General features: G+C 43.6%; 1 protein-coding gene across 8 annotated transcripts in view; it reads left to right on the plus strand.

The window, feature by feature from the left end:
* The window catches only part of JARID2 (jumonji and AT-rich interaction domain containing 2), a 252,410-nt gene that overhangs the window by 218,197 nt on the left and 19,147 nt on the right, over positions 1–15,066 (plus strand). For all 8 annotated transcript variants that reach the window (XM_084850264.1, XM_084850269.1, XM_084850266.1 and 5 more), the window contains 5 exons: positions 5,098–5,597; positions 11,476–11,568; positions 12,604–12,722; positions 13,643–13,713; positions 14,858–14,972. In XM_084850264.1, the coding sequence (XP_084706390.1) occupies positions 5,098–5,597; positions 11,476–11,568; positions 12,604–12,722; positions 13,643–13,713; positions 14,858–14,972 (898 nt within the window). The remainder of the gene's footprint in view (positions 1–5,097; positions 5,598–11,475; positions 11,569–12,603; positions 12,723–13,642; positions 13,714–14,857; positions 14,973–15,066) is intronic.

The raw sequence follows: 15,066 nt of genomic DNA on the forward strand, positions 1-15,066 counted from the left end.
CTGGTGATGTCCATGTGTAGAGTCGCCTCTTGTGGTGTTGGAAAAGAGTGTTTGCTATGATCAGCGTGTTCTCTTGGCAAAACTCTATTAGCCTTTGTCCTGCTTCATTTTGTACACCAAGGCCATGCTTGCCTGTTATCCTGGTGATTTCTTGACTTCCTACTTTAGCATTCCAATCCCCTATGATGAAGAGGACATCTTTTTTTGGTGTTAGTTCTAGAAGGTGTTGTAGGTCTTCATAGAACCGATCGATCTCAGCTTCTTCGGCCTCAGTGGTTGGGGAATGGACTTGAATTACTGTGATGTTGAATGGTTTGCCTTGGATTCGTATTGAGATCATTCTGTCATTTTTGAGATTGTACCCCAGTACTGCTTTCCCCACCCTTTTGTTGACTATGAGTGCTACTCCATTTCTTCTAAGGGATTCTTGCCCACAGTAGTAGATATGATGGTCACCTGAATTAAATTCGCCCATGCTTGTCCATTTTAGTTCGCTGATTCCCAAGATGTCAATGTTCAATCTTGCCATCTCATGTTTGACCACCTCCAGCTTACCTTGATTCATTGATCTGACATTCCAGGTTCTGAAACAATATTGTTCTTTACAGCATCGGACTTTCTTTTCACCACCAGACACATCCACAGCTGAGTGTCCTTTCGGCTTTGGCCCAGCCGCTTCACTCTTTCTGGCGCTACTTGGAAATGCCCTCTGCTTTTCCCCAGTAGTATATTGGACACCTTCCGACCGGAGGGGCTCATCTTCCAGTGTCATCTCTTTTAGCCTTGTGATCCGTTCCATGGGGTTTTCTTGGCAAGAATACTGGAGTGGGTTGCCATTTCCTTCTCCAGTGGACCACATTTTGTCAGAACTCTCCACCATAACCTGTCTGTCTTGGGTGGCCCTGCATGGCATAGCTTATGGCTTCACTGAGTTACGCAATCCCCTTCGCCACAACAAGGCAGTGATCCACTTAAGATTAACCTGAGTTTAAGGTTTGGACAATACACTACACTGCGGTTAATCTTAAACAGAAGCAAAAGCTTCTCATCTCGCAGCTGTGCTGGAAGAGAGGTGGGGAGCGTGTGAGCCTGAGACTCATTCTCATAATTCTAAACCGTGATTGAGTATATCATCCAAATGCAGCCAATGATTGAAGATAAGAATAAGGTAGAGTAACCCTCCAGATATTTTGGACTACACCTCCCAGAATTTCTGATCATTGGCCATGCTGGCTGGGGCGATGAGAGTTGGAAGTCTAAAACATCTGTAGGGCACCAGGTTGGGGAAGGCTAGGCTAGGCATTCACATTCTAAATGTGAACTGCTATGTTAGAGATGGTTTGCACAATCAAAAGCCACCATGGCTTGTTGTGAGCCCCAGCATATGCCAGGCACGATTTGCATAATCACCACCCAGCCGTGGCTTATAGTGTTGTCCGAACCTGGGCGGCATGACTTGTTGGAGGGTTAACAAACCTAAATAACCCTACAACAGCCATGGGTTATCATCTTCTTAAAGCATATAATTAATAGCTTACAACTGATTGCTTAACCAACATGCACAGACGTTGCACTGATCATTTGCAGTAACGTTAAACAGAGGCTTATGCATCACTTCGTAATTCTCAACAGTGTGTGCTATGTACTCACTGGTGTCCAAGTACTTATGCAGCAGTGTTCTTCTAAAACTTACAAAAGCCAACAATTTCTCCCTAGCAAATGGCATGTAACCAGTTAAATATTAGAGTTGAAAAGGATTTTAAACCTACCAGGCAGCAACAGTCCTTGAGCAATTAATGGAACAAAGCTATGGTTTCTGTGGGAATCCAAGGATCAGAACAAAATGATTCAAGTTGGTTTGGGTTTTTGTCCCAAGTGTTGACTTGACCTTCTTTCTGGCCTCGGGGCAAAAGGGTGTAGGGTGTATCTCTCTAATTGGGAATAATGACTAAGCAGCTGTACAGACTTCCCCTCACCTATAACATTCATAAGATTCTTGTAAAAGTGCTACCTGTTTTTCATTAGAACTATAAGCTCAAGTGCTAGATGACAGATTTGCAGTTTTCATCTAACCAGTGAAATGGTGCTGGATTTTTTTTAAGGACCCTTCTCTCCTCTTACTCTTCTTTTACCAAATCATAGGAGACTAACTTCAGGAAGGTTTCACAGATCAGCTAACATGATGTAAACTCTTTCATAGCTTTTTGACCTCAGCATGCCTCTGTGCAACCTAAAACCTTAGCAGATGGCAAAATTCTAAACAAATTAAGACTGCAAGAACATCATACACCAACCTTCAGACAAGGGCTTAATACTCATTTTTTGTGAACATTCTGCCTGAAGAAGAGTTCTATGTAACTCAGAAGCTTGCATATTGCATTGTTACCATTGGCTGGTCCAAGTAAATGTGTCATTTTACTGACCCTAATTTTGCTAGTGCAACCAATTTCATAAACGTTTGCTAGGCTTTTAATTGTTAAAATCCTTTAGCAATGCTGTAATTAAATATGGATAGTTGTTTGCTTCAGCATCTTATTATCACAACTACTGTCCTTCTGAGATGCCCTGAAAGGGTTTTCCTCAAGCTTTAGAGCAAGTAGAAGGTTTTGGATTTGCCTGCCCCTTGCCAGCAAATAATACAGTTTATGTAGTGTGCACTTGTTTTTCTCCTTGGCTCTTTCCCCTGGGAAATAGGATTTTGCTGATCTTATACATTTTACAACTAACACAGAATGGGTACTAGTGGCCTCCTTTTACTTAAGGGTCAGACATCATAAAATTGCTCAAGAAAACTACCAAGCCTCATTGAAAACAGAGGTGCTGTGGGCCTGTTTTTGCATTGTCTTGAAGCACTCACTTCTTGACAAAACATGGAATAGCTACTTTGCCCCTGGGCAATCACACCTTTTTTTCCCATGGGGTGACTGGCCAAAGTCAAAGCAGTAGTTGCATGCTCGTTAATTATAGGCAAAAGATTTTGTCACCTCTGTAAAAGTACTTTGACATCAGATGAGCCCAAATGAATTACAGTCATGAGCTTCTGTCGGTTGATACTTGCATCACATAGCTGCTTGATAAATGCAGTAACTACTGTCCAGTCCTAAAGTATTTATCCCAAAGGAAAAATAGCATAAAAGCTGATCAAGGAGCTATTATATGTTTATATAGGAAACAGGTTGTTCAACATACACTGGCACAAACTCTTCCGCTGCCTGAGGGAGGAGAGCGCCCGTGCCGCCACCAGCTACCATTGCTGCCTTCGCCACCTCCCCTTCCCTCCCCTGCATCGGTCTCCCTTCCCCCCACCCGCTGCGTTGGTCTCCCTCCTTCCCCCCACCTCTCTCCCACCTTCCCTACCTACTGAATTGCTGCCGCCACTCCCATACAAGGCGGCTGAGCTCTCTGAAGAGACATGTAGCTGGAAAAGCGGCTGGTACAGCTCTTCAGAGAGGTGGTTGCATCCAAACACCTGGGCACATGGAGGACCTTGCTTAGCGTCAGACACTGTGGGAGGAGGGGTGTCCCTGAAGATCGCCTGTACCAGAGAGTGGCATTTGAGCACGGACATCTCTCTGAAGAGCCTCGTCAGCTGGTTTTCCGTCTGAGGCGGCTCTTCAGAGAGCTTGGCTCCCTGCTGGCTTGCTCTGAGGGGATCTGCGGAATAGCCGGCAGAAATGGGGTGAGTGGGGAGGAGGGAGGGAGGGAGCGCAAGACATGGTGGTGCTGCTGATGGTGGCGGCGGCAGCAAAAGAAGGGAGCGTGACTGTGGCAGGTCCTCCTGGTGAAGGGGAGGGAGTGTGCAATTTGCCGCTCCGCCACCTCATGAGAGGACTGGCGCTGTGTACCATAATGGTTAATAGTGATGACAAAACCAATTTGGAGCAGATTTGTGTCGTGCGCCGGGGTTACGACTAACTACTGACATTTGTAATGGCCTTTGCTGAAAGAACACTTTCTTCTTTTAGCTTTCAAGGGCCTTCCAGGTTGGGAGAGGAAAAGAAATCATGTAGTATAGCTCTCATGGGGAGTTTCCCACAGAGAGAGAAGTACAGCCTATGTGGGGCAGGTTCAGTTTGCCAGGCGTATAGATTTCTAAAGGCAGTTACAACTTGATCCTGGTGGCCTGGGAAGTAGCAAATCACAGGGCAGGAACAGTGGCCATGGAGAAGGGATGGAAACTTTGGAAGTGCTTTATTTTCTTCAGCTTGCCTTGTTTAAGTACAGAAATAACATCTGATTAGCTTTCAGTCCATTTCTAAAGATAGGGGCCTAGCTCTTAATGAAGTAGTAATCCTGTATCTGTGTTACACTATTCCCAACTGGACATGGAAAACTGTCAGGGAGAAAGCTAGGATTGTGCACAATCCTTCCTGACATCCAGCAATTTGTATTACTTCATTTCTTAAAATTTGCATGGAGCGAAACTGCTCCCATAATCTGCAACAATATAGCCCAGGCACAGGCTACCACCTCCACAAAAAGCAAGCCTGAATGAATGGAGAGGGCCTGTAGCTCAGTGGGCAGAACGCATCCTTTGCATGCAGAAAGTCCCAGGTTCAGTCCCCGGCATCTCCAAGCAGGCCTAAGAAAGAATCGTGCCTCAAACCATGGAGACCTGCTGCCGGTCAGTGTCGACAGTACTGGGCTAGACGGATCAATGGTCTGACCTTATGACTTGGTTTGGGTTGTTTCCTGTTCACGAGCTGGTTCCACATTGCACAGTCAACTTCCGATCGGCCTGACCATAGGTTGTGGTGTGATGTGCAAACCCAGACACTATGGGTTATTTGTTGGTTAAACAACCCAAAGTTAACTGATGAGTTCTGAGGTGAATTTCGGGTTGTTTAACGCACGAACAACTCAGAACGTCTGAGTTCGCACGTCATGCAACAACGTCCATTCGGGCTGACAGGAGGTTGGTTATGCAAAGCAGAAGTGGCTTGTGCACTGCACACAACCCGGCACATCATGGTTCAGTTAACACTCTGCGAACCGGCTTTTTATGTTCCCACTTTGTTCTGCTATCAGTTGTCCTAACCATTTCCTGTATTTCCTCTTCCCCCATTCCTGTCATGGTTCCACTTCTTCGCCATCTAGGAGGCTGTGAGCTAGATTTGGCCTGCTTTTTCCAACTGATCAATGAAATGGGGGGCATGCAGCAAGTGACTGACCTCAAGAAATGGAACAAGCTGGCAGACATGCTGCGCATCCCCAAAACTGCACAGGACAGGTTAGCAAAGCTGCAGGAGGCCTACTGCCAGTACTTGCTCTCCTACGACTCCCTTTCTGCTGAGGAGCACAAGAGACTGGAGAAGGAAGTCCTCTTTGAAAAGGAGATCCTAGAAAAGCGGAAAGGCCCTCTGGAGGTACATTCGGATAACAACTATGAATTCCAGTCTCTGCCCCGGTATGAGCCCAAAAACGGACTCATCAATGGTGTGGTTCATAAAAATGGCTTCCGGAGCAAAGCGAAGGAAGTCGAAATCCCACAGAAAACAGGCAGGCGGCGACTCTTCTCTCAGGAAAAAGAGACCGTGAAGGAAGAGGAGGAAGAGAAAGGTGGCGTTCTTAGTGACCTCCACAAGTGTACATATAAGGTAAGCAGCAGTCTTGCCTCAGATTTGGATCGGAAAGTGCAACTTGAAATGCAAACAGTATTTTCACTCACGGTGCCAGCTCTGATTTAGTGCAAACGGTGGTTTGGAAGGCTTATTCCTCCTGACGCTGAGCACATCCATTTGCAAAGGAATGTTGACTCCTCCACTCAATTTGATTTGGCAGCCTCCCCGCTATTAAGCAGGAACTGGCACTGCTGCTTGCTATGTAATTGTTAGCGAGGCTGGGTTGAGTGAGTGAGGCTGAAATGCAAGAAAGAAAGAAAGAACAGTGTTCAGGACGCTGGTGCCTGCCTGCAGCACACACTGCTTTTCCATCTTTGCTCTGTCTCCCATTACTATGACATGAAAATCGGGGTCCTATTTGGAAAATTGATCCGTCCCAAACCATTGACTTATTGTGCCTGTTCAGGGGCGCTCTATCCTCGAGGGCTGAGGCCCGTATACACACTCCCATGCCAAATGTTATTTATTTATGTATCAATCACATTCACAGAGGCCCAGGCAGTGTATATGGGGTTAACTGACTTTAATCTCTGAGAGAAGTTAGGCTGTGAGACTCTAGCTTGCCCAAGGCCTCCCAGTAATCCCAAGTCTGAGTTTGGGAATAAGGCTGGTTTTCCCACATCCAGGTGCAACACTTTAGTGTAGCCGTCCCCAACCTGGTGCCTTCCAGATGTGTTGGACAACATTTCCCATCATCCATGGCCAGCATGGCTATTGGAGGGCACCAGGTTGAGGAAAGCCGCTCTAGAGGCCACTGCGTCACACTGATTCACATATCTGCCTGTTATCAACTCAAACAGTGTGTTTTCTTGGGCTTGCAGTAACTTGAATTCTGGTGGCTCAGTCATAAGTGTCCAAACCTCAGGAGAATCCATCTCCCCACCCCATTCTTAGGGCTTTTTCCCCTTTAATTTAAATAGCAGATTAAAATGTGCCACTTCTTTGCTCTCTTTAACTTTGTTTAACTTTTGTTTGATTGTTCTTGCTGCAGTATGTTTGCCTGAAAAACAAATTGATCTGTTGCCAGGTCTCTTCTTCTCAGCACCTTCCTCCTGATACAGTTCAGTCCTAGAAATAGGTTGTCTTCACTGGAGGCCATTGTCCCACCTCTGTGACATGACAATCCTTATGACTGGCAACCCCATTTCCACTGGGCTAAAATGTGTGGATTAATAGAGGAGTGGTTAGGAAAGTTACAGTTAAGAGTACTCTCATTAAACTACAGGGCTTCTCTACACGGGGCTTATATCGTGCAGTCAAGATTGGTTACTCATGGGTCCTTTACACAACGTTGTCAACCTCCAGGGCCCCTCCCATGGTTTATAACTTTTACCCTGCCTTTGTAAAACATGGGGAAAGTGCAATTTTTCTCTAGGAAGTACAATGAAGCTCTTTGCCAGCTTTGTACTTCTGTAATGGCACTATAGCAGCAGCACCATCTAGTGGCTGTGAAATGGAACATATACAACTTGCCGAGAAATAAAAACAGCCCATGTCAGCCTGTGTAAAGGAGCCAAGCTTAATCCTGCAAAGACTCCAAAAGCAGAAGCTCCGATAAGGATGCGGGATTTTAGCGTGTGGTGAAGCCCACAGCCCATGCTTGCAGTTGCAGGATCATGTTTATATATCTCCTTTATATACTGTGGGATATTGCGAAAATGATCCTGTGTTTAGGAGTGCTTCCGGACAGATGGCTACTGAACAAAATACATTGTCCAGCTATTCCGTCTTTTCCTCGTTAATTGATTTTTTTGTGGAAAGAAAAAAAGATGGAAGAAGCGGTGGGAAAACACAGGAAAGTTACAAGTAGAAGGTGACTTGTCTGAACCCCTCATACAATTCCATGATTAAGGCATGATGATTGCACAATTGCACTATAAAAAGCCTTGTCTGGAAGCAAAAGTAGTGTAAAAGGATCCTAAGAATACACACAATGAGCATGACTCTTTCTCTTATTTTTAACATATTTAGTCAACTTTATTCCTTTAATCTGACCAGCTGTTCTTGGAGGGACTTCAGATCTCTTAAGTTCCCTTTTGAGTTCCTGCTTCCTTGAAGCTAATTTACACCAGGATTCCCTCCCACCCCCCACCCCCAATTCTTGTCCACGTTCAGTTCTACAGATGCCAACAGATCTAGCCACATGTCTGGTTTCACAAGTAAATAATTACAAGAGAAGACAAATCAAGGGAGATTAATTGTAATACGTAGCATTCTATTTTGTGGGGGTAGCCGCACCATTATTTTAGTTCTCCTAAAATCATTGCTTTGGTGCAATTAAAGGCACTCCTAATCTAAACTGAATTCAGCAAGTAATCTTTTGGAAGCACTTTCACTACAGACTTTCTTTAAATTCCAAAGATTCTGTCACTGTGTGCAGATTCAAACATAGTGCCAAACCATGGTTTGATGTTACATGAATGAACTTTTAAAGAAGCTCAGGTTTGCACACACCCTCTTTCCTTTCTCTCCTCCATCACAATCGTCTGCCTCCTTTCCCGAGTTCCAGCAGATTATAGTTTGCTGTTTTGTCTGAATTGGCAAACTGTGGTTTGCAATTGCCTTGCAAAGCATGAGTGGAAACACAGATTAAAAGCACTGTTTCCAATCCTGGCTTGCAGGGAAAATACAAACCACAGTTTGACATTTCAGGCAAAATGGCTACCTGCAAACCAGGGGAGGAAGGGAAAGCATGTGAGCCTGGCAGTCCTTAAAGACTCATTCACATATCACAAAACAAGGGTTTAGCATTACATCTGAGCCAGCCATGAAGCTCTCTGTGACTTCAAAGACCGCATCATATATATGCAACGTATAGCCCATTGTCACATTTTTCATTAGTATTTGTATTTTCATATTTAAATCTGAAGTAGCTTGTGGATGTAAACAATTGTGCAAAGTTCTGGAAATTGTGGCATGCTTGGATGCAGCATACCATCAAAAGTGGATTTGTGGGGGCCTCAGTCAGCATTGAGTCCTGGTCAGCAACTACCTTTGTTGTGGAACTGCGTAGCAATAAAATGGAGAACCAAGTGGGCCAAGCCGCAAACCTTCTTCTTTAAAGTGGTTTGCTAGCAGCCCCTTTTGCTGCAGTCAGTGCCTCTTCCATACCCACCTTTTGCGTCTAGATGTATAATTGTGGGGATGAGTTAAGGATCACCCTGTATGGGGCCAGGTTTGGCTTCGGGTCTGTCAGTTGCTGAGCTATTTAGAGGATGTTGTCTGATGGTGTCTGGTGTTCATGCTTGGGGAATTATTTAAATAATTGTGCAGATGTTTTGAGATAGAACCAAGGAGCAAAACACTGAGGGTTGGATCCAGATTTACACTGGATCAGCTGTGCTGGTGGAAGTGGACTTCTCCACACTCTCCTTCCCACGGCAGTACCTCAAGCCCCCCCCCCCCCCCACGTCACAGAGAGTAAGGAGATCCTGTTGAATGGGGAGAACTGTGTTGGGGGAGGGGTGATCCCCCAAAATAGGGCTGAGGGACTGTTCACAAACAGAGTCCTTCCTCACGCAGAAGACAGATCCTGGATCCAACCCTGAAGTGATAGCTATTACAAATCTCTCTTTTTTCACTTTTCCATTTTAAATCAAAGTGACTTGTAGTTGTTTTATTGACATTTTTTGTTTTATTTTACCAATTAGATAAAATTTCATACCAAATCCAGCTGAGAGAAATTATCTTCAAAACTTCATAATTTCAGGGAAAGGCTGGAACTTGAGAAAGAGCTTTTGCTGAAGGAATCTAAAACTACTTTCTAATAAATTCAATCCATTATGACTAATAATTCTTAAAGGTTACAAAGGCTTCTGCCCTGAGGTAGAGTTGCCATCTCTCTCTGAAAGTAACCCATTTTTGAGAATAATTTCTGCCTTCATTTGCCTGGTAAGAAAAAAAAAAAGGCAGACAACTGCTTAAAATCCAGTCAGTCTTTGTAAGCCCTGAATTACAGATGCAAGTTTGATGGCTGTTGAATACAACTTTTCAAGGATGTTTTTTGTTAGACAGCCCCAATAAATGGCTCAGATGGCAGTAAAAGATGACGGAAATTGCTCATTTTATTTACGAGCGTGCAACTCTGATTTAAGAGTGTCTTAGCCCTCCTCCCATGATGGGCAGTTCTAATGTTTTGTAATAGCTTAATTGCCTTGCATTCTTTTTCCTTTTTTTTAAAGGGTCAACTCCACATTTTTATGTGGAATTAGTGGGCCAAGATAAGTCTTTGACTATGGAAAAATATTCTGTTGTGTCTGTTTTTGCTCTGGGCACATTTTCCTATAAAGTAAGCAGGGAATTATTGAGGATGGTCTACTCTGTAACTTGAACTAATTAACTTAAAACCTTTGGTAAATCACCAACCTTCATTGCTTTTTTCTATCTGCGATGTATACTGACCAATAACAGATTAGGGTCCAGAATTGAGCCAGGTATTGAAAATCAGGGAAAGAGTTTATTGTGGAGTTGCATTATAACTGAAAGCACCTTGGTTTGGTCTTTGCACCCTCACTAGAATCTTGAAAATCTCTGTTGTCATTTAAACAAAACAAAAATACTTTTCCTCATAAGTTGCAGGGGGAAGCTGAAAGTTGTCATGCTAAGAGAGCCTTGAAACTGGAGTTAAAAATAAATAGCTTATATTCATGTGTTTTAATGTTTTGTCAATAGAGCACTGTTTGTGGGACTGGGTTTTTAATGCTGTCATAAGGGCAAAATGGAGTCTTGCCCAACCTGGCGTCTTGGACTACAACACTCATCACCACTGACCATTGGCCATGCTTTCTGGGTCTGATGGACATTGTAGTCCAAAACATTTGAAGAGCACCAGGTCAGGGGAGGCTGGCATAATGGGTTATTGAGCTGAAAACCATAGATGATTATTGTACCTGACTAGACAACGTACTTGGGAGTGAAATAGGAAATAGGAGCTATAAACCAATTGGTAGCAAATTTTGCAACAGCAGCTAAAGAAATTAAAAAGGGCACCACTGTGTATACTTAGTTCATGAGATGAAAATGTTTTATCATGATCCCTTATCACTTTTTTTTTAATTCTGATGAGAATATTTCTATTTTAGTACTGTAGCGTTCTATGTAATCTATTATTTAAAATTTTTATTTGGTTTTTGGGGTTGGCAACACAGCACTTTTTTGTCATCTTACACAATTTTTTTGTCATCTTACACAGGTAATTTAACTTTCTAACATGCCTGTAGTTGTTTCCTGCAGCTGATTCCTGTCAGTACATCTGTGAGCAAGCAGCATCATTGCTGTTTTTAAAACAGGTGTACACTGATATCTCCATTAGCTCCAGATCATCTCCAAATCATGCTTTAAAAGCGTCATTACGGCTTCTCTTGCCTTGCTAGGCAGTGGTCTGTGTCTAGAAGTTACCACCTTTCTTGGGTAACATGAAAATAGAACAAACTGTATCATAAGTATGATACCATTTAGTGCATGTTTGCAGTGATGGGATGGGTTTGAGTCTGTGGCAGTCTTCCCCAACCTGGTGCCTTCCCTGGCCGATGGCCATGCTGGCTGGGACTTATGGGAGTTGTAGTCCAACCCCTCTGGAGGGCACCAGGTTGGTGAAGGCTGGTCTGTGGTACAGTCATTCAGTCAATCTCCACATGCCACAGGAAACCAGCCTGCAGCCCACACAATCCGCCAGCTCTCCATGCGACAGATGAGAGGAATTGCTAGCTGGAAAGCGGTTGGCATAAAAATCTTGTACCACAACGTACCTCTTCTTCCAGCTACTTGTTTTTGCACGTTCAGTCTTCCATTTGATTATGATCAATTAGGAAATACAAGAAAATAACATCCCCCCCTTTGTTGCTTTGATTCCCAGGGAAGGTCTGTTTCTTTAACAACCTTTTACCGAACAGCAAGAAACATCATGAACATGTGCTTCAGCAAAGAGCCTACAGCAGCTGAAATAGAGGTGAGAGATCCCCTAACATTAGGGTGAGTCTTTAATCTGGCCACTGAAAGCAATTTTTTCTGCACGTGAGAAGTCCCAAACACCCGCCAATAATGTAACATAATCTTGGCTGCTACAGATGCAGCCTGCCTTCAGCCATTTCCCATGATTGCAGCAATTGCTTAAAAAACACTGCTGGAATCTGAGAGGAAAAAGAAGGGTGGCAGCAGGGAGCACACAGTGGAGGTGGGTGACTGATTTTGGTGGGGCTGTAATCCATTCTGGGTTTCAGTCAGAACCAGCTAGAACTCTAAAGGAGCTATCCAAGGCGCTGAACCAATTTTGAAGATAGGGATCAGCACCTTCGATAGCTCCTTTAGAGTTCTGGCTGGTTCTGACTGAAACCCAGAATAGAATGACAGCCCCACCAAAAACAGAGCTGCCCGCCTCCACTGGTAGCAAAGAAAGAGGCAGTCCTAAAATAGTGTTGTGAAACTGTTTATTAGAAGTGTAGTAGCACAGCCCAGTTTTGAGTATAAGTGCACCTCCCAGGGCCAGCCAAGACATTTTGCTGCCTGAGATGAAAGACAAGGCGGTTCTTTCAGTGGAGGCTGGTGGCTCCAATTTCAATGGGGCTATGAATCCATTCTGGGTTTTAGTCAGAACCAGCCAGAACTCCAAAGGAGCTATCAGAGGTGCTGAACCCAATTCCCAAAATAGCTTCAGCACCTTGGATAGATCCTTTAGAGGCCCGGCTGGTTCTTACTAAATCCCAGAATGGATTTTCAGCCCACCAAAATCGGAGCCACTTGCCTCCACTGGGTTCCTTGTACAGGAGTCAGCTGGCCTGTGGAGTCTCAAACACCAGCGGTGGGACAGCATCCTCTACCACACCTGAGGGCAGCAGGCTATCTTAGGTAGTGCAGGGCCAGCCGCAAGGCACAGAGAGAAAGGGAATTTGCCTAGATCACTGCTAAGGAACTGGTTGGAGGACTGCTTAAAAAATTGTACTAGGCTTTCATTTTTAAAACCTATTAAAACTTTCTTTTGCTGCAGCAAGAGTATTGGAGGTTAGTGGAACAGAAGGACTGCCATGTAGCAGTGCACTGTGGGAAAGTGGATACCAACACCCATGGGAGTGGCTTTCCTGTGGGAAAATCAGAACCGTTTTCAAGGTAAAACCTGGCAATGTTAACTGGAGTTCTGTTGTATATTTGCATCTGCTCTGGATAAGTAAGGGAACAGCAGCTCCTAATTGGTTTACTAAGATGCAGGTGCAGTGTTGGATCACATTAATTGCAGTGCATATCTGTTTTGTGATTTCTGTGACCCCACGTTAGAAACCCACCCTGTGTCAGTGCAAACTCTCTTCCTAAAATTGTACAAGGGCACATTCAGGCACTATGATTGTACCTTTTTACAACTGTAAGTTCCAAGTATGAGAAGCACCTTAAGGGAGGTGTGGGCAGTTCCACCAGGAATCTGTCCTTCTTACCTTAACTCTTTCAGTCCATTTTTGTTGGTGGTGGTGTGTGTGTTAATAACTTAACCATAACCTAATTTAGGTAGAAACAGATGGCTAGGAACCATACTCACTGCTTAAATGTGGCAGCTGTGATGCTATGAAGGGGTGGCCATCAGCTTTCCTACATAGCAGTGAAGATCTTACATCATTGTACAGTTAAGTACAAGTAGTCGAATGTTTTTCATGACTTTAATCATGTTAACAAAAAAATTTTTTTTTATACAATTCAACAAGAAGTCCTAAGTTCTTCTTAATCATCCTGATGTCTTCGCAAGATTAGCGACTAGACTGAAAGGTGGGCTTATTGAACAATGGCATAGAATATGCTTGCATGTTTTTCTGCATAAGGAAAAAGGACTAGAGATTTCCTTTAAAAATAAAACAAAAACAAACCTGGAAATTCAATGAAGGGGCCTGGAATATTCCTGATGGGTCTGTGGCAACCTGCCCTCTCTTTAGTCCACAGCCATGCCTGGTCATCAGGAATCCCTAACAAGTTGGTAAATAAACAGCAACTGGTTTGCCATTTAGCGTTTGCTCATCATGATCTCTGTCACTTAATTTGAACAGGCATGGGTGGAACCTAACAGTCCTTCCTAATAACACGGGATCCATCCTGCGACATCTTGGTGCTGTGCCTGGTAAGACAATTTATTTTCTCCAAGTTTAACCATCCATTGTGGAATCCACAAAATGTGTTGAATAAATCATATTTTTGCCACATCCCTGGAGGCAGGCATCTATACCTGCTGTTTAAAAATGAATTAACATTCAGCAAGCTTCACATCAGGGCATTTATAATCCTGTTTGTGACTCTGCTGGCCATTGAGCCCTCAATCTGTTCAGCACAGATAGACACACTCCTTTCCTAGAGAGGCTGAGAAAGGTGCACTTTGTATGTTACAATGCACATGCCCCCAGTTTGGCTCAGCCTCTTGTATTACAAAAAAGAAAGAAAAGTGAGTCCGAGGTGGAGGGTAAACATGTCGTCCAGACCATGTACTTCAAGACATTCACTTCTCCCAGTTGTAGCATGTTTGTTTATCATTATTTAGTGCACTCATGCTCATGTTTAGTGTCAGTATGCTGAATGATGAGCACATGTAACTTCATTCTCTGTGGTCTCGAGAGAGCAATGCTGAGCCAATAAATGTGCAGAATTTTCTGTGGTTCTTCATGAAGGCTCTTCAGTGATTTTATACTTGGTAATGGCTGGTGGAGACAGATAATAGTTTTTCAGAAAGTTGATGGTGGTATGATAGAGCTACCTGTTTGTTTTGTCCCACTTTCCTCTGTAGTCTGATAGGCTTTGCAGATTTTTTAAGTATTACAAATGCCTGTGAACAGAGATGGTAATGGGATGAGTATGCATACCTAACATGCCATTTGCAACTTGGGGTAGAGGGTATCTGTCTCCAGCCAGTGTTTATGAGCATTACTTGTCTTTTGTGCATGCACACATTAACACATGCACTCACACACAATATCTGCAGAAATTTAGATTCATATTCATGTGTGAAGCTGTGTGAGCTGAGTGTCAACATAGTGATGCAAGGAAAGAATAGGAACAAGGGTCAAGAAATGTATCTGACCAATCAGGTCAAGGACATGCTGATTTCTGTTAAATGCATCATTCTTATTTTATTTCTACTAGATTTAAATGTTCAAGTGCTAACACAAATGGCACTGTGGTTTTCAACATATCTTTTAAAAATACTTTAAAAATATTTTCAACTGAAGCTGTATTTCGTTAATGGTTTTGTTTCTAATCTAAACTTACTTTAGGAGTGACAATTCCTTGGCTAAATATTGGCATGGTCTTTTCTACCTCATGCTGGTCTCGAGACCAAAATCACCTTCCATATATTGACTACTTACACACTGGTGCTGATTGCATTTGGTAAGTGAGCCTCAGGTTTGCCTCCTTTGCTCCATTACTGTCAGGCGGCTGCATGTCTTGCTTGAGGGAGTCATGTCCGCAAAGCCACTTTCCA

The sequence above is a fragment of the Heloderma suspectum genome, chromosome 4 (genome assembly GCF_057233095.1).
Source record: "Heloderma suspectum isolate Gila_16-S chromosome 4, 16-S_ref, whole genome shotgun sequence".
Lineage (NCBI taxonomy): Eukaryota > Metazoa > Chordata > Lepidosauria > Squamata > Helodermatidae > Heloderma > Heloderma suspectum.